We start from the raw sequence: 20,101 nt of genomic DNA on the forward strand, positions 1-20,101 counted from the left end.
AGTACTATCAAAATTAAATTTTAATTATGTAACCTAATAATTAAGAAAAAAGTATTGAAGAATTTAACGCAAAGTTAATTGTCAAAATGCATTTCTTAAATAATTGTCCTCATCATGAGAGCCATACCTCCAGCCTGTGCCAACGTTTGGTCTGCAGTCTGCACCGAAACTGCAGTGGCTGTGCCATCACCAACTGTGGATGCAGGGAAGTATGCAAACCTTGTCTCTCCACTGTCTGTTGCAGGGCTGCCACCATTACTAAAAGGGTTCTGGATCACTGCCTGTCAAAGGAAGACATTTGGAAATCAAATTAAAACAGTAGAGTAGTATGGAGAGGGAAGTACTTCTGAGTGCAGACTTAAGAGTACGTCAAAGTTAAGCAAAGCCTTTTGTATGGCAAGAATGCCGAGTGTCCATAAAGTCCGTGTGCAATTTAAAATAATTGTAACTTTGTAAGTATATGTGATAGAAAGAATTTGTAAAAAAAAAAAAAAAAAAGGATTAGAAAGAAGAAACGCTTACGTTTTTAATTGTTCTTGTTAATTTTCAACATGTCCACCATCATTACGAATACAAAGGGAAATACGATTCTATAGTTCTCGGAAAACATTTTCAAGCTGATTTTCAGTAATACCAGCAAATCACATCAGTTATCCTCGCTTGCAAGTCTTCTAAAGATTGAGGTTTGGTTGAATAAACATTCGTTTTCACATGTCCCCATAAAAAGAAATCCAACAGAGTCAAATCTGGCGAACGTGGAGGCCAAGAAAATGGGCCTCCTCTTCCAATCCATCTGTTAGGGAATATCTCATGTAGAAAGTGTCTAACATGCAAAGCAAAGCGACAAGGAGCGCCATCTTGTTGAAACACTGTATTCTCTATCAGTCCTAATTGTTCAAGTTGAGGAATAAAGTCATATTGCAGCACTTCTAAACAGCTATCACCATTAACAACACACCCTTCAAAAACAGAATGGCCCCATGACTTGATTTTTTCCCCAAAGCACACCTCACATTAACTTTGGGATAATCTCTTTCATGTTTAACAGACTCATGCGGATTTTCAGTTCCTCAAATACGGCAAAAATTAAAATTCTAAAGACCCCAAAAAAAAAAACTAGATACACCAAGCTTTCTAATTCTATCACATATACTTACAAAGTTACTGCATTTTTAAATTGCACACGGACTTTAAGGACACCCTGTAGTTAATTGTTAACATATACAGGCAGGAGAGAAAACGCTCAGACATGGAAGAAGGCTTGCCTGTTTTTTCCATTTCTTTCAACATCATTTTTGACTTCAACACAGCACATTTTCTTTTTTAGTATCCTTTAGGTTTGGCTTATTCGTTGACCCTGATGCTGGACAAGTCTGTGGCAAGTCTTGAAGCATTCTCTTCTACTAAATACTAAAATTTCCGATGTCTTAGACGCTTCTACTGTAAGTAACCAAGATTTTAACATTGTATGTACAATACATGCAAATTTAGGATTAAGATTTCCATGCATTCTTGTTCACATATTATGGGACAATATTGTGTGTGTGTGAAAAATCTTACACCTGTAGATATGTGCTAGGAGGGTGTGGAATGTTTACCAGTAATATAACACAAGTCTAAGATAATACACAAGGGACACACTGGTGAGACTGAAAAAAAATGCCTGTTTTATGTGCTTTTTTCCATCCATCCATCCATTTTCCAACCCGCTGAATCCAAACACAGGGTCACGGGGTTCTGCTGGAGCCAATCCCAGCCAACACAGGGCACAAGGCAGGAACCAATCCTGGGCAGGGTGCTGTGCTTTTATTGTTTTTATTATTTTATTGTTATTTTATTTTTATTTTTATTTTAATGGTGATGGACAGGTTGACAGATGAGATTAGACAGGAGTCCCTGTGGACTGTGATGTTTGCTGATGACACTGTGATCTGTAGCGAGAGTAGGGAGAAGGTGGAGGAGACCCTGGAGAGGTGAAGATATGAGAGGAGAGGAATGAAGGTCAGTAGGACCACCAAGGCAGAATACATGTGTGTGAATGAGAGGGAGGTCAGAGGAATGGTGAGGATGCGGGAAGTAGAGTTGGCGAAGATGGACAAGTTTAGGGATCAACTGTACAGAGTAATGGGGAGTGTGGAAGAAATGTGAATAAGAGAGTGCAGGCAGGATGGAGTGGGTGGAGAAGAGTGGCAGGAGTGATTTGTGACAGACGGGTATCGGCAAGAGTGAAAGGGAAGGTCTACGGGACAGTAGTGAGACCAGCTATGTTATATGAGCTGGAGACGGTGGCACAGGAGACAGAGCTGGAGGTGGCAGAGTTAAAGATGCTAAGATTTGCATTGGGTGTGATGAGGACAGACAGGATTAGAAATGAGGACATTAGAGGGTCAGCTCAGGTGGGACGGTTTGGAGACAAAGTTAGAGAGGTAAGATTGCGTTGGTTTGGACATGAGCAGAGGAGAGATGCTGGGCATATTGGGAGAAGGATGCCAAGGTTCAGTCTCTCCCTGTGCAGCGAGAGAGAGAGAGAGAGAGAGAGAGAAAGAGAAAGAAAGAGAGAGAGAAGAGAGAGAGAGAGAGATAAAGAGAAAGAGAGAGAAAAGAGAAGAGAGAGAGAGAGAAAGAGAAAGAGAGAGAGAAAGAGAGAGAGAGAGAAAGAGAGAGAGAAAGAGAGAAAGAGAGCGCACGCGAGAAGGCAGTTAAAGGCGGCACCAGGCTTGTTTTTAAAGAGACTGCAGTGTTAGTTTTCTTTGTTCGAAGTTTTCTCCGTGTTATTCAATGTTTTTACATTTAGTTTACTATTACACTGTGTATTCTATGGTATAATTGACTATTTTTGTGCTTAAAAATCTTTAAAAATATATATTTACATACAACTCGTATGGTCCAGAATGGATTAATTGTATTTACATACAATCCTACGGGGGAAATTACTTCGGGTCACGGCCAAATCGGGTTGCGACCAGAGTTTTGGAACAAATTACGGTCGTGACCTGAGGTTCCACTGTACGAGGTTAAAGTGGACATTTCGAGTTTAAAGCTGAAATTTCCAATTATTCACAAAATAGACATTTTCATTATGTCCTTTTTTTTTTTTTCCCCCTCAGTGGCTCAAATACGCCACCGTACATTCTGATGAACACAGCAAAGGAGAAGGTATGTGAGACTTTTAAAATATATCGTGTCATTACTTTGAGGAATATGCGACGCTTGAATGTCGGCGCTTTGTGCTTCACCACATCGAACCATTCATCAAACATCGAAGCGCGCACGTCGATCTGCAAAGCGGCTGGAGTAGTAAGAAATTCAGGGTTTGAATGTGGAGAGTTAGGACGATATTCCAGAAGAAGATGACAAGAGGACTGTATTGGGATAAATGTATATTGCTGGACATGAATAAATATAGATCACCTGAAAATAAGCCCTAGTGCATCTTTTGGAGCAAAAATTAATGTAAAACCCGGTGTTATTTTCAGGGAAACACAGTATTGATAAAAACTGCTAGGTTTAATTAAGATGAAAAGGGAAGTGCAAATTAAATGCAAACAAAAAACAAACTGTAGTGTCCACAGTAAAAGTGCACACGTTCAGCATTGCACCATACAAAGCCCGATTATAAACAAAGGCTCATTACACAAAAGCCTGGCAAAGAAGAAAGCGGGCAAGTATAAAATGTCCTGTTCAGCTTATCTCATTTTCTTTTCTTTTTTTTTTTTATAAAACATTGCATTCATCTTAAAACACTGGAAATAATGTGGAAAGCATAGAAGACTTAGCATCTGACCTAAAATACATTTACATACCTAAATGACTCTTTAAGAATTAAAAGACAGTCAGTAATAACAGAAATATACAAGCACTGCAGAATTATCTTACATTTATTACATTTCAGTTCTGTCCTTATGGACATATACAGTATGGAACAGCCTCTCATTCACCCATTTACATCATTATAGTAAAATGATACCAACAACCTGTAAAACCAACACTTCTCAGGGACAAGCTGACAGAGATGGCAGTAGACTCACACCTGGTGCCATGGATCGTGGACTATCTTACAGACAGACCTCAGTATGTGCGTCTCGGGAACTGCAGGTCTGACATTGTGGTCAGCAGCACAGGGGCGCTGCAGGGGACTGGACTTTCTCCGGTCCTGTTCAGCCAACATACATCGGGCTTCCAAAACGATTCGGAGTCCTGCCACGTGCAAAAGTTTGCTGACGACACTGCTATCGTGGGCTGCATCAGGAGGAGTATAGGAACCTAATCAAGGACTTTGTTAAATGGTGCGACTCAAACCACTTACACCTGAACACCAGCAAAACCAAGGAGCTGGTGGTGGATTTTAGGAGGCCCAGGCCCCTCATGGACCCTGTGATCATCAGAGGTGACTGTGCAGACCTATAAATACCTGGGAGTGCAGCTGGATGACAAACTGGGTCTGTGTAAGAGAGGACAGAGCCGACTATACTTCATTAGAAGACTGGCGTCTCTCAAAATCTGCAATAAGATGCTGCATATGTTCTATCAGACGGTTGTGGCGAGCGCCCTCTTCTACATGGTGGTGTGCTGGGAAAGCAGCATAAAGAAGAGGGACACCTCACGCCTGGACAAACTGGTGAAGAAGGCAGGCTGTATTGTAGGCACGGAGCTGGACAGTTTGACATCCGTGGCAGAGCGACGGGCGCTGAGCAAACTCCTGTCAATCATGGAGAATCCACTGAACAGGATCATCTCCAGACAGAGGAGCAGCTTCAGTGACAGACTGCTGTCACCGTCCTGCTCTACTGACAGACTGAGGAGACCCCACACTATGCGACTCGGGGGGTAAACGTTAACATTATACAAAGTTATTGTCTGTTATACCTGCATTTCTATCAATCTTTAAGTTAATATTGTTTTTCTATCAGTATGCTGCTGCTGGAGTATGTGAATTTCCCCTTGGGGATTAATAAAGTATCTATCTATCTATTATATAGCGCCTTTCATATCTATCTATCTAAATGAGGTGTATGTTTTGATAACATTTATTTTTTAACACATTTTCTGGCATGCCAATTTTTACAACAATGACAGTATTTTCATGGGAAGGGCGGCACAGTGGATAACTGTCACCATCTCACAACACTGGGGACACAATGCAATTCCTGGCTGTGACGCCTTGTATGAAGAGTCTGCGTGTCACCCATGTAAGTGTCCTCGAATGTGCACACAAAAGGACTGATTTGCAACTGTGGCTCAGTGAGAGAGACGGTCACCGTGTGATCTATGATAGGAAAGGAATCCCATTTAGGGTCGCTTCCTCCCTTATCAGTTTTGGCTCCAGCAGCTTATGGCCTTGTACTGAAATTTGGGTTTGAAAGAACTTTTTTTAATTTAAAAAAGAACATTCATTTTGCTGTCGAGTAGCTTTCAGAGTTGGTAGAGTGGATTTTCTTTATATTTTATTAATTATACAACATCTACATTTTAAAGGAAATAAGGCACACAATTCAAGAGCCAAGAAACAATGTCCATTACCACCTGCGCAACGGCCTGCTGTCCCCCTGTAAATGCTGCAGTGGAAACAACGCTGACTGCTCCAGTAGTGTCTGTTTGGCCGTCCAGCTGTCCATCTGTCACCTGCACCACTCTGTATGTTACCTAAAGAAAGAAAGACAGAAAGACACTGAAACATCGGGAACAATAAAATAAGAAACACATAGTCAATCTAAAATAAAAGGGGGTTTGAGGGGGTCAAAGAGATTAAAGGTAAAGCAGTAGTAATCTGGAGTGGCAGCCATGCCACATGCACTTCAGAAGGGGGTCATCCACCTGCAGCTAAGCCTCTTTGGGCCTTACCAGCAGGGGGGCGCTTACCCGGTGTTCTGTGTGTGGACCCCAATGTCCCAGTGCAGTGATGCTGTATAAATGGCGCCACCCTTCCGATGAGACGTAAAACCGAGGTCCTGACTCTCTGTGGTCTTATAAAGATCCCTGGGCATCCTTTGCGAAGGGTAGGGTGTATCCTAATGTCCTGGCTAAATTACCCTCAATGGCCTAGTCCTTCTGGCTCCCTAATCACCCCATGTTTCGAAATGGCTAATTGTCTCTGTAACCGTTAATATGTGGTGAGTGTACTGGTGCAAAAATGGCTGCTCCAGGTGGACGCTGCACATTGGTGGTAGTTAAAGTGGCTCCCCATTGACTGTGAAAAGCGCTTTGAGTGGTGAGAAAAGCACTATATAAATGTAAACAATTATTGTGATTAGTTTCTAACTATATTAACTTGTAAACTTGTTGCACTCAGTAAAGAGCACTATACAAAAATATTCTGACTTGAAATTGAATAGTATTCCATTTCTACTAGGGTTAAATTAAAACCATCAAGGAATAACCACATACTGCAGTTGAAGACAAGCCTTTGGGGGATTTTTATTTAACTGGCAAGGCTTGGCAGCTGCTTAAAAAAATAAAGGACCAAATGAAGCTCTTTTTCGCAATTAAACATTATGATACAGCAATTATAGCTCAATATTAACTGTAACCATGCAGCTGGATAAAGGCAAATGGGGAAAAACTAAGGCACTTCAAGATCTTATGCAGAGAAAACCTAAAGAGGTATCTGCATATTGAAGTCTGGGACAGGAATGGCTTTACAAGCATCAAAGTTTTTACGGCTATGAAATTTTGCAGTAATCTTTAACAAAAAGCAATGTTATTGGGGAATAATAAAAAATTATTTGGTTATTACATAAATCAAAATCGGGAATTTCTCGTATAGTCAGATATGGGGATGGATATTTGAGGAGTAAACCGTAAGACAATGATTATATTTTTTATATTATGGACATTAAAAAACCATCAACAACAAATCAAATCAAATTAATAACAAATTGAACAATTGTTATAAAAGTAAAGCTGAATAAAATCGGGATTCTGCAGCTGCATGAATAAAAAAAAGTACCACTTCCGGTTAGCGGAAACAGCTCATAAGTTGATAGAAATCTAGGTTTTGTACCAAATACTTGTATGCAAAATGTGGTTGACCGAAGTGAAGGCGTAATCCAGTTATCGTGTTCTCACACACACACACACACACACACACACAAATACAGACATTATTCCAAAAATTATATTTTTGGACTCTGGAAGGTCAAAAACGTTGAGATTCATCAAAATCTCAAAATTAAATTTTTGGATGATAATATTTTCCCTACGAGAAGGTAAAAATCGGACTCAGGGAGATCAAAAACATCACGATTCAACAAAATCATGAGGTCGAATTTTTGGACGATTACAATACTTACCCTATACTTCATATACGAGGAAGTAAAAATGCCGTCCTGGTAATCTGCACGAGTAAAAGGTAAAGCACCACTTCCGGTTAATGGAAATAGCCCAAAAGTTTATAGAAATCTACATTTGGTACCTAATACTTGTATGCAAAATTTGGTTGACCCAAGTGTGAGTGTATTCAAGTTACCGTATTTACCTACACATACATCATTCCAAAAATGGTATTATCGGACTCAGGGAGGTCTAAAATTTCGAGATTCATCAAAATCTCGACATCGAATCTTTGGACAATTACAATATTTTCTCTATACTTCGTATACGAGAAAGTAATAACAGTGGATGAATATGATTTATAAATGTCAGACTTTGACCGTTTCACTAAAACTGAAAAAGCACGTATAGATATTATCCTTTTAAAAAGTATGAATATTAGAATTCCCAGCAAAATGTTTACCAGGTCAGTAAGACTACATGTTCTGTAGCTTCTTCCTGCTGGGTGGAGAGGTAAAATTAAGGGAACATATTTGTATTGAAGCTCGAGTATTACGAGACAAACTGGCCCATCTTCACTTCTGACACATTTTAATAGCTTGTCTAGTTTTTAATGTGTACTAAATGGATTAAACTAGCAAGTACGGGCGAAAACATAACTTTGACCAGTCTGGACACAGTTTTCCATGTTGTTATTAATTTGCTATGTACATGAGCCAAGTTGTTGTAGGGCTCGTCTAGTCTCCTCTGATCTCTAGAATTATAATGAGTTGTCCTGAAAACTATTTTTACTATAGTTCTTGCTATTAAAGGAAATCTAGAAAATAAAGATTGGATGAATAAGAGATCAAGAAATGAACACAAAGTAATAAAGTAATATGATTTCATGTAGACAAACTGCCAGTGTCCTGCACAGCACAAGTAATGTATGCCAAATTATAAGAATAAATGCTCTTATTAAACTTTCTGGATGCCATGCCACTTAGAACTTACTACAAACAGTAACTCAACTTTTTAAAAGCGTTTTTCAGGGAAACATTTTTTTCAATGAATTACTCTTACTGTTTAGATTCATCAAAGATAGCTTTATGCAAGACTTAATGGAACATTTATCTGATGTTACCAGCAATTCATCCCTTATTTTTTTTAACTGCATTATCTCATCATTACAGGAAAGCAGTAGTTAATTCTGGCAGCCCCGACTGAAGGGGGTTGGGTGGAGGGGGGGTGTTATAGGAATACCATCCCATCTCAGGTACATATTCAGGTTCACTCATAAATTTGTACATTCTCAACATGTGGGATAAAACTGGAATATCAGGGAAGATTCACACAAACGTGAAAAAAAAACACAAGAGTGACGGTACTGCGGCCTCACAGCTCAAAATTCTAAGATTCACAGTTGCCATGACCACGACACCCAGAGGAAATCAACTACATTTTTTTTTTTAACATTGTCCTTTAAGGTGTCATGGTGGTTGATTGTGGTGTGGCCACTGCCTGTGCGAAATACGCATGTGTCTGTCTGCATGATCTGTTTTACCCTCGTGTTTCAAGCAACAAGTGAACTGGTGGGTGTAAACTGAATAAATGTTAATGTTTTTAGGTGTCTACTCTGTGATGGAGGAGCATTTCAGTCAAGTTTGTTCCCTGCCTTGTGCCCACTGCTCCCAGGAAAGGCTTCCTCTCCCCACAGGAGAGGCCAAATGCTTTATACTTCACAGGCTGAGCCTCCTGCTGTCAAATGCAAAGCAATACAGATAGACCATCACTTAAAACAAAATGATTATGGTATATACAGTATATAATATACAGTGGTGTGAAAAACTATTTGCCCCCTTCCTGATTTCTTCTTCTTTTGCATGTTTGTCACACAAAATGTTTCTGATCATCAAACACATTTAACCATTAGTCAAATATAACACAAGTAAACACAAAATGCAGTTTTTAAATGATGGTTTTTATTATTTAGGGAGAAAAAAAATCTAAACCTACATGGCCCTGTGTGAAAAAGTAAATTGCCCCCTGAACCTAATAACTGGTTGGGCCACCCTTAGCAGCAATAACTGCAATCAAGCGTTTGCGATAACTTGCCGTGAGTCTTTTACAGCGCTCTGGAGGAATTTTGGCCCACTCATCTTTGCAGAATTGTTGTAATTCAGCTTTATTTGAGGGTTTTCTAGCATGAACCGCCTTTTTAAGGTCATGCCATAGCATCTCAATTGGATTCAGGTCAGGACTTTGACTAGGCCACTCCAAAGTCTTCATTTTGTTTTTCTTCAGCCATTCAGAGGTGGATTTGCTGGTGTGTTTTGGGTCATTGTCCTGTTGCAGCACCCAAGATCGCTTCAGCTTGAGTTGACGAACAGATGGCGGACATTCTCCTTCAGGATTTTTTGGTAGACAGTAGAATTCATGGTTCCATCTATCACAGCAAGCCTTCCAGGTCCTGAAGCAGCAAAACCCCCCCAGACCATCACACTACCACCACCATATTTTACTGTTGGTATGATGTTCTTTTTCTGAAATGCTGTGTTCCTTTTACGCTAGATGTAACGGGACATTTGCCTTCCAAAATGTTCAACTTTTGTCTCATCAGTCCACAAGGTATTTTCCCAAAAGTCTTGGCAATCATTGAGATGTTTCTTAGCAAAATTGAGACGAGCCCTAATGTTCTTTTTGCTTAACAGTGGTTTGCATCTTGGAAATCTGCCATGCAGGCCGTTTTTGTCCAGTCTCTTTCTTATGGTGGAGTCGTGAACACTGACCTTAATTGAGGCAAGTGAGGCCTGCAGTTCTTTAGACGTTGTCCTGGGGTCTTTGTGACCTCTCAGATGAGTCGTCTCTGCACTCTTGGGGTAATTTTGGTCGGCGGCCACTCCTGGGAAGGTTCACCACTGTTCCATGTTTTTGCCATTTGTGGATAATGGCTCTCACTGTGGTTCGCTGGAGTCCCAAAGCTTTAGAAATGGCTTTATAACCTTTACCAGACTGATAGATCTCAATTACTTCTGTTCTCATTTGTTCCTGAATTTCTTTGGATCTTGGCATGATGTCTAGCTTTTGAGGTGCTTTTGGTCTACTTCTCTGTGTCAGGCAGCTCCTATTGAAGGGATTTCTTGATTGAAACAGGTGTGGCAGTAATCAGGCCTGGGGGTGGCTACGGAAATTGAACTCAGCTGTGATACACCACAGTTAGGTTCTTTTTGAACAAGGGGGCAATTACTTTTTCACACAGGGCCATGTAGGTTTGGATTTTTTCTCCCTAAATAATAAAAACCATCATTTAAAAACTGCATTTTGTGTTTACTTGTGTTATCTTTGACTAATGGTTAAATGTGTTTGATGATCACAAATATTTTGTGTGACAAACATGCAAAAGAATAAGAAATCAGGAAGGGGGCAAATAGTTTTTCACACCACTGTATGTATGTATGTGTGTGTATATATATATATATATATATATATACACACACACACAGTGTGTATATATATATATATATATATACACACACACACACGGTGGTCCAGATCTAATTATGCAGATCCAGATCGTCTGGATGACTTTGATTTATGCAGGGACGATTCCAATTCGGCGCGAAGACAATTCTTCATGTCATCAGTTATCACACTTCTCGATGATCCAGGATTTTCTATGTAATAAACTTAATTTATAGCGTACTGAAAATTACATAACTATATATATATATATATATGGTGGAGCAGATCTAATTATGTGCAAGTCCCTGTCTTGTACCCCAGGACACGAGTCCGAGTACTTTAGCAAAAGCAGCTTTTATTTCCCTTGAAGCAGGAACAGCACGGTTAGTTATTTATTGTGGCGGGATCTGCCACTCTCCTATACACAGACACAGCAGTCAGGCAGGGTCATGGCCAGGTAATACTGTTCTCTGCGGTTATAAAATTCCTTGCATCATCCATCGATGGCAGACGCTTTTAGCGTGACTGTGATCTTTTTTTAAATTTGCTTTCGCAGTGAGCTGCTACAGCGCTAAGAAGCCTGCGGTCGCACCGGCAACTGATAGGCTGTGTTCTACAGACGTGGCAATCATGCTTCTGGACGCTCTTGGCAATTTCGTCCCGCTTTGGGGAGGGTAGTCCCAAAATAGTTTAGAAACCTTACAACATAGAAAATCCAATGTCTGTCTGCTTTTCACGAGAGAACTACTTAAATGGATTTAGATTGGGTCTTTTTCTATAATTTTCATGATACAGGAGAAAGTAGGATGAAATGTCACCTTTTATTAGCTAACTAAATAGATTACAAATGCAAACTTTTGAGGCAGCCTCGAAAGCTTGCATTTGTAATCTATTTAGTTAGCCAATAAAAGGTGTAATTTCACCCTACTTTCTTCTGTATCAATCTATGGCTGACACGGTACAACACTCTACTGCTATAATTTGCTTGAACATTCCAGTTGATTTTGCAACTTCTCTAATCGCACTAAGTGTCAGAGTTCGGTTGTAGCATCGATTTATTCACGCAACTCCAAGAGACAGGCTGCGGGTCGAGGGGTGCGGGGCCTCAGGAGTACGGAGCTGGGCAGGGCCCTCCTCACTCATGTGCTAGCCTCCGTTTGGGTTGCTCTACCTCTTGCCACCACTTAGCTAGCAATACCTGTTTGTTCAGCAGACATCATCACCTAGAGATTGTTAAAGAGTAACGTTTGAGATTTCTGAGGGAGAAAGAGAGAGAGGGGTCAGAGCTACGTGTGGTATAGGGAGTAGCTGCTGATTGGCAGAGATATCAGGGCCACGTGCTTTTCTCCTCACGCCGGTGACGCTCTCCCATCAGAGTTCAACACGATCACAGGGGCAACGTTTGACATTGGAGCATACCTACCTTCTGCTTGGCCCGAGATACCTTGCCAACTTTTTACATTTTTGGCAAAGAGAGTACAGCTACATTCTCACCCCGATAGCAAAACTAAAAATATTTTATATATAGAGACACTTGGTTGAAAGCTATCAATGTAAATTCTTCTCAATACAAATTATTACTTTTTTTTCTTTTAAATTATTGATATTTAAAGTTTGTACTGTCTCACTACTCTGTGGACAGAGCGACGGGGGATAGCTAGTAAAGAGATACAGTAGATGCTTAATACGTTTAAAACCAAAAGGCAACAGAGGACAAGAAAAGAAAAACTCTTTGATGTGAACTTAGGAGAACATAAATCCTTATGGACACCAAGTTGGCACAGGTAAACCAAATACCTGCAAATACTGTACACTTTTAAATCAGTGCAGTGTTGTTAATGTTTTGGATCTAGAAGAATTATCTAAATGCATATTTCAAATGCTGCCTCATTGTATGTAGGAAGTGCATTGCATTTACTGGAGTACATTAAACTATAATTTGTTTTGTAACCAGTCAGAAATTACTTTGTATTTCCCCTTTTTAAAAGGGAAGTGGCAAAGACCTCTAAATTTAAAAATGCACAGAAAATGCACATTTGCCAAATTCTTGTAAACGGTGCCCTATTTCAGCAGTGACATTCAGGAAATGAACATTTGGAAAGCGACTGGCCTGAGCACAAAAATATCCCCAAACATCGTACAGCCATCCTATTTATTGGTATAGCTGGTGACTTCATCCTGTTATTACTTCTAGCTAACCACAGTATGTCAGACTATTTGTAAAAGAAAAGGGCAAACATGCAACATAGAAAAAGAAACAATAGTCACAAAATCAAAACATTAACAATGATTGGAAAATTCTGTTCAAAACAATTCAGTGCTTCTGTATTCTAAAATCTCCTACACACCAGGAGAAAATCCTGCCTGATGCAATGGCTGAGATCAGATATAGAAATGTAACCGGAGTAGATTTTATACTTATTTCATGTTTCATGCACTCACCAAATAACATTAATTTTTTAAATTCAGTGAAAGGAACAACTGGTAATTTCTATTTAGTTACTATGTAGTGTCAAGGATAAATGTTACAAAATGAGGAAAGACTTCCATCAGTAATGCCTGATTTAAGAAATCCATGTATGCAGTACACCTATGGAAATTTGTTAAAATGAAATCACACTGGGCACCAGCGGCAGTATCTGAAACTGCTGGTTTGTGTTTTCTGGTCCAACACCTTAGCCTGTAGGTCAGGTCAGGTTAGGTTAGGGAGCAGGCACTGGTACAGCACGTCGCCGTACCCATCACACAACAAAACACCTTGGGATCCTGCTTGGCAACCCCCTATGCAGACACATGGTCCAGTCCTCAGGTGTTACGTGGGCATCCCCTTGGCCTGGTCCAACCACTCAGGTCCTTAACAATGAGCCGGATCACCCTCAGGTAATCTCTGACTTCCACTTTGCGCTGACCCTTTAATGTCCTCATTTCTAATCCTGTCCTTCCTCGTCACACCCAATACAAATCTTAGCATCTTCAACTCTGCCACCTCCAGCTCTGTCTCCTGTGGCACCGTCTCCAACCCATATAGCATAGCTGGTCTTACTGCCATCCTTTAGGCCTTCCCTTTATCGCTTGCCGATACCAGTCTGTCACAAATCACTCCTGACACTTTTCTCCACCTGTTCTACCCTGCCTGCACTCTCTTCTTCACTTCTCTTCCACACTCTCCATTACTCTTTACTGTTGATACCAAGTATTTAAACTCATCCGCCTTCACCAACTCTACTCCCCTCATCCTCAACATTCCACTGACCTCCCTCTCATTTACACACATGCACTTGGTCGTGGTGGTCCTACTGACCTTCATTCCTCTCCTCACGTCTCATATCTCCACCTCTCCAGGGTCTTCTCAAACTGCTCCCTACTCTCTTTACAGATAACAATTTCATCAACAAACATCACAGTCCACGGGGACTCCTGTCTAATCTCGTCTGTCAGCCTGTCCATCACCACTGCAAATAAGAAAGGACTCAGAGCCGATCCCTGATGTAATCCCACCTCCATCACTACTACCGCAGACCTCACCATGGTCACACTTCCCTCGTACATATCCTGTACAACTCTTAACTGATAACATCATAGTCCACATCATCCAACCTCTTCTCTCTCTCGTTCTCTTCATTTATCAGCCTCTCAAAGTAATCTTTCCATCTTCTCCACACACTCTCCTCACTTGTGAGTACATTTCTATCTTTATCCTTTATCACCCTAACCTGCTGCTCATCTTTGCCAGCTCGGCCCCTCTCTGTAGCCCACCGATCCTTTTCTCCCTCCTTAGTGTCCAGCCTCTCATACGCCTTTTCTTTAGCCTTCGCCATCTCGCTCTTCACATTGCACCTTTTCTCCTTGTACTCTTGTCTACTTTCTGCATCTCTCCGATTATCCCACTTCTTCTTTGCCATCCTCTTCCTCTGTATACTCTCCTGTATTTCCTCATTCCACCACCAGGTTTCCTTTTCCTCCTTCCTCTGTCCAGATGTCACTCCAAGCACCCTTCTTGCTGTCACCCTTACTACATCTGCTGTAGTTGTAAACTCAACCTTGCAGTCTTCCTTTTTCAACTTCCACCATTTGATCCTTGGCTCTGCCCTCACTCTCTTCCTCTTCTTGATCTCCAACATCATCCTACAGACCACCATCCTATGTTGCCTAACTACACTTTCCCCTGCCACCACTTAGCAGTCTTCAGTCTCCTTCAGATCAACTCTTCTGCATAGGATGTCATCTACCTGTGTGCATCTTCCTCCACTCTGGTACGTCACCCTATGTTCCTCCCTCTTCTTAAAATACGTATTCACCACAGCCATGTCCATCCCTTTGGCAAAATCCACTATCCTCTGACCTTCTTCATTCCTCTCCTTGACACCATACCTACCCATCACCTCCTCGTCTCCACTGTTCCCTTCACCAACATGTCCATTGAAATCCGCTCCAATTACTACTTTCTGTCCCTTGGGTACACTGTTCATCACTTCATCCAACTCAATCCAAAAATCTTCTCTATCACTCATTGCACACCCAACTTGCGGTGCACATGCACGAACAACATTCATCATCACACCTCCAATTTCCAGCTTCATGATCATTACTCTGCCTGACACTGTTTTCACCTCCAGAACACTCTTGACATGCTGTTCCTTCAGAATAACTCCTACTCCATTTCTCCTCTCATCCACACCATGATAGAACAATTTGAACCCACCTCCGATCCACCTGGCCTTACTCCCCTTCCATTTAGCCTCTTCACACACAATAGATCAACCTTCCTTCTCTCCATCATATCTGCTAACTCTCTCCCCTTACCAGTCATACTGCCAACATTCAAAGTTCCTACCCTCAGTTCTACTCTCTTTACTTTCCTCCTCTCCTCTGGACACGTCTCCCCCCTCCCCTTTTGTTCTCCTTCTTCTGCCAACAGTAGCCCAATTTCCGCCAACACCCTGTTGGCTAACAGTACTGGTGGCGGTCGTTGTTAAGCACTCATATGGAAATTTGTATTGATGTCCTCATATTGATTTGGAAGTTTACACCGGAGGCCCTTCCTGACATAACCCTCCCCATTCATCCAGGCTTGGGACCAGCATGAAGAAACACACTGGTTTGTGCATCCCCTGTGGCTGAGTTGCACTCTTCACTGATGATGTGCTACTAAAAACAACCTCTACAAGCCCACATGGCTCCCTCCTGACCAGCATGTGACACAGGAGACAGAAAGCCAATCACTTGGCTCAGCTTTTGTCACATGCACATTCAGCTGGTAACCCTCAATCTTAAGTGGGGGAAAAAGACCCTACAATAAAAAATATATACAGAGTGCAAAAATCAGTTCTTTAACCAAAGATGTATTGTATACAGAAAACACTTGTGCCAGTTGGCAGTGTGCCCTGTTGGCTGCTAATCATAAGACTGCTAGTTGAAGGACATCACTGTGAAGTGCCAAAAGTTATTATAAAAAAAAATAAATATAATATATATATATATATATATATATATATATATATATATATATATATATATATATATATATATATATATATATATATATATATATATATATATATATATATATATATATATAGGTCCCCAGCCGGGAGGACCAGAGGAGGGCTTGTGCCTCCTCCAGACCGCGAGGGGGCGTCCGTCCTGGTTGTGTTGGGGACCTCGGGTAAAGGGGTTGGAAGCCCAGCCCTGTAGGGACCTGTGGCCACCGCCAGGCGGCGCCCAGATGCCGGTATATCCCGTGTGGTCCCTGGCTGGAGCCCGGCTGGGATGCCCAGGAGGACCAGAGGAGGGCTTGTGCCTCCTCCAGATTGAGAGGGGGCGTCCGTCCTGGTTATGCTGGAGGCCTCGGGTACAGGGCTTGGAAGCCCAGCCCTGTAGTGACCCGTGGCCACCGCCAGGTGGCGCCCCAGTGCCTGATTATCCCGGGAGCCCGTCACTTCCGCCACACCAGGAAATGCCGGGGGGAAGACGACAGGGGACACCGGACGGCTTCCGGTGCGCAGCCGGCACTTCCGCCACACGGGGGTGTGTCCACGGGAGATTGCCGGGAAGCAGCTGGAGCCCATCCGAGTTCCTATAAAAGGGGCCGCCTCCCTCCAGTCAGCAGTGGATGTCGGGTGGAAGTGGACAGAGCTGGAGAGAGGACTGGAGGCGGTCAAAGAAAAGGCACAGAGACTGTAAGGCCTGGACTGTGGGGAATCGGTGCAAGAGGCACTGGGGTTTTGTGCACGTGACTGTTGCTTGTATATATTGTAAATAAACAGTGTGTTGGGTGAAGCAAAGATGTCCATCTGTGTGTGTCCGGGCCAGCATTCACAATATAAATATATATATATATATAAATATATATATATATATATATATATATATATAAATATATATATATATATATATATATATATATATATATATATATATATATATATATATATATATATATATATATATATATATACCGTGCAGCACAGTTATCTTTGATAATAATGTCAGCTAAATTATTTTAAGAAAAAAGGAACACTGACTTGGCTTTGATTAGGTCTTGGATCTAGTGAGCTGCATTTTGGGTTGTCAGATTTGGTTTAGAGCTGAAGGACTCATTTGCTAAGTTACACATTGAGACTTGTATAAATTCAATTCTGGTCAGCTGCCCAATAAAAAACAAAAAACCATCACCCTTAACAGTTTCCTCTCCAATTTGTGATTTGTGTTACTCATCACTGTACTGTATATACCGTATATACGCGCGTTTTAAGTTCTCCTGCGGATAAGTCGGGGTTTGATTTTACCGTATCATTTCCGGTATTTTATAATGTCGGTCATACAAGTTGAATGCAGAAAAGTCATGCTTATTGGTCCAAGAGATTACGATCTGCTAACGCCCACCTGAGAGAGGAACCATGGAGCACACGGCCTATTATCTCTATGTATTGTACCTAGGTGACCACACGGTAATCAGATCAGAAGAAAATGTGAAGCTGGTTTTAATTTAAAAGTTGTTGAAGTGGCGAAAGAAATTGGTATCTGCACTGTTGCAACAAAATTCAATGCATCCGAGAAACTGATGCGAGATTGAGGGAAGCAAAAAGATGTTAAAAAAAAAATAAAAAATTAAGTGTTTTTTTGAACGGGCGTACAAGTCGGGGACTGATTTTATGATCAATTTTTCTGGTTTCAAGACCTGACAAGTATATACGGTAGTTCAAAGCAGACAGACTGACCAGACTTGTGGGTGCGGAAATAAGCTTAGGTCCTCAAGGCAAGTCCTTCATATGTGAGTGAGGGACACAACTTGCCTAGTTGCTATTCTGGCATTTAAATGATGCATTCAAAAAATAGAAGTACAACTGTAAGAAGAGAATGAAAGGGAATAAACAAACAAAAAAAAAGCATAGGCCCGACTGCAACCAGATCTTTCTACATATTTAGCATTCTTTGAAAGAGCAGTCACCTACCTGCCCGCCACTGTTTTCTGTGCGGAACTGGTATTGGATGTTGTGATCTGCAAATGCGGTGGCCTGTTGAACGCTGGCAATAGCCACAGCTGTTTGCTCGTCAGCTCCCGTTCCGTCACCTAGAAGAATAAATAGATTGTTGGAGTTTCAAATCCTTCACGCAAATTATTATTGATTTACTGTCAAACTTATTGCAATGCAAGCATTGGCTGGCACCTACCATGAAAAGTATTAGACAAGGCAGAAACTGATAACCGGTGGGACACCAGTCCATCACAGGGCTACCCATTACTCCAAAAACTCAAAAAAAAGACTTTGTGCCAAGAGATTTAACCTCGCCCGGGGCCGGAAATAAACGACGAAGAGTAGAAGACAAAGTAGAACGTCGTAAAGAGGTTCAAAAACGTTGCCACAATACACATGCAGAGCAGGTTAGAGATGATGAATGTACTAAAATTCGAAAGTCTCAAAAAAACTGATAGCAAAGATCGCATTAGTGCAAACAAATGGAAATTATTACTCGGTGAAATAACGGAACAGCGAAAAGAGATCGAATATATTGTTCGGCTTTAAACTTTAAGTCGGAGACTTGTACAGTAGATCGTCTAATTCGTGTTGCCATCAGGGAAAAAAAAAAGTAGCGTTTCTTCCCAATGAAGAGGTGTATCCGCGAGAATTAAAAGATTTGTTATTTGGTGAAAGTGAAATCCACAAACACTACAGGCAAAATATCCAAATCTACAATAATCTGTTCATGTTTGCATCATTCAATGCTCAAAAACGTAGTTTTACACGATTCAGGACCATACGCTATGAGAATCTGTGGTCACACAACAATTAAAGCTACGACTGTAATTTCAAAGAAACCACAATTCGGTCAGGTTTATATTTTATGATCACGACGAAGTGACACAACATAGAATCAAAAGAGTGAAATGATCGGATGTATTAGAAATTCTACCACCATTAATGGATACGAATCCATACATCCAAAAGTATCACATTTTACACGAAATGTATCTGAAAAACACGGACAAAGAAGTTTTCTTGGATGTCTGTATGAATCAGAAAGATCACACTCACATATAAAATAAACCAACATGTGACGAATTGTCAGTGATAATAGTTTCAAAAGACGGAGCTATCAAAGACAGATGATCCTGTTCCGTGGATGCAGTGGATTCTCCATGATTGACAGGAGTCTGCTCAGCGCCCGTCGCTCTGCCACGGATGTCAAACTGTCCAACTCCGTGCCTACAATAAAGCCTGCCTTCTTAACAAGTTTGTCCAGGTGTGAGACGTCGTCCTTCTTTATGCTGCCTCCCCAGAACACCACCACGTAGAAGAGGGCGCTCGCCACAACCATCTGATAAAACATCTTTTTGCAGATGTTGGACGCCAGTCTTCTAAGGAAGTATAGTTGGCTCTGTCCTCTCTTAAAAAGAGTCCAATTTATCATCCAGCTGCACTCCCAGGTATTTATCTGTCTGTACCCGCTGCACAGCCACCTCTGATGATCACGGGGTCCAGGAGGGGCCTGGGCCTCCTAAAATCCACCACCAGCTCCTTGGTTTTGCTGGTGTTCAGGTGTAGGAGGTTTGAGTCGCACCATTTAACAAAGTCCTTGATTAGCTTCCTATCCTCCTGCCCACGATAGCAGTGTTGCCAGCAAACGTTTGCATGTGGCAGGACTCCGAGTTGTACTGGAAGTCCGATGTACATACGACTGCATGTGTGCACTGAGCTAAGAGAACATTCCTGTAAGCCCAGACGCTCACAGCCTACATTTAAATGTCATTATACTACCAGCAACAGGAACACTTTAAATAAATAAATAAATAAATAAAGATGAAGCTTCTGCATTCTACCACTTTGTCTTAAGCATTGCTGTTTGTTATACTTTGAGGTACAATTTACATTTAATAATATTGTTTGCT

At 41.3% G+C, this 20,101-nt stretch overlaps 1 protein-coding gene across 1 annotated transcript in view; it reads right to left on the reverse strand.

Moving 5' to 3' along the window:
• The window catches only part of LOC120540548 (upstream stimulatory factor 2-like), a gene marked incomplete at its 5' end in the record, with an annotated part of 40,629 nt that extends 22,321 nt beyond the window's left edge, over positions 1–18,308 (reverse strand). Inside the window, 3 exons of the mRNA XM_039771386.1 lie at positions 128–281; positions 5,521–5,643; positions 18,165–18,308. Of these exons, the coding sequence (XP_039627320.1) occupies positions 128–281; positions 5,521–5,643; positions 18,165–18,308 (421 nt within the window). The remainder of the gene's footprint in view (positions 1–127; positions 282–5,520; positions 5,644–18,164) is intronic.
• Between the last annotated feature and the right edge of the window lie 1,793 nt (positions 18,309–20,101).

The sequence above is a fragment of the Polypterus senegalus genome, chromosome 12, assembly GCF_016835505.1.
Source record: "Polypterus senegalus isolate Bchr_013 chromosome 12, ASM1683550v1, whole genome shotgun sequence".
In the NCBI taxonomy this organism is placed as follows: Eukaryota; Metazoa; Chordata; class Cladistia; order Polypteriformes; family Polypteridae; genus Polypterus; species Polypterus senegalus.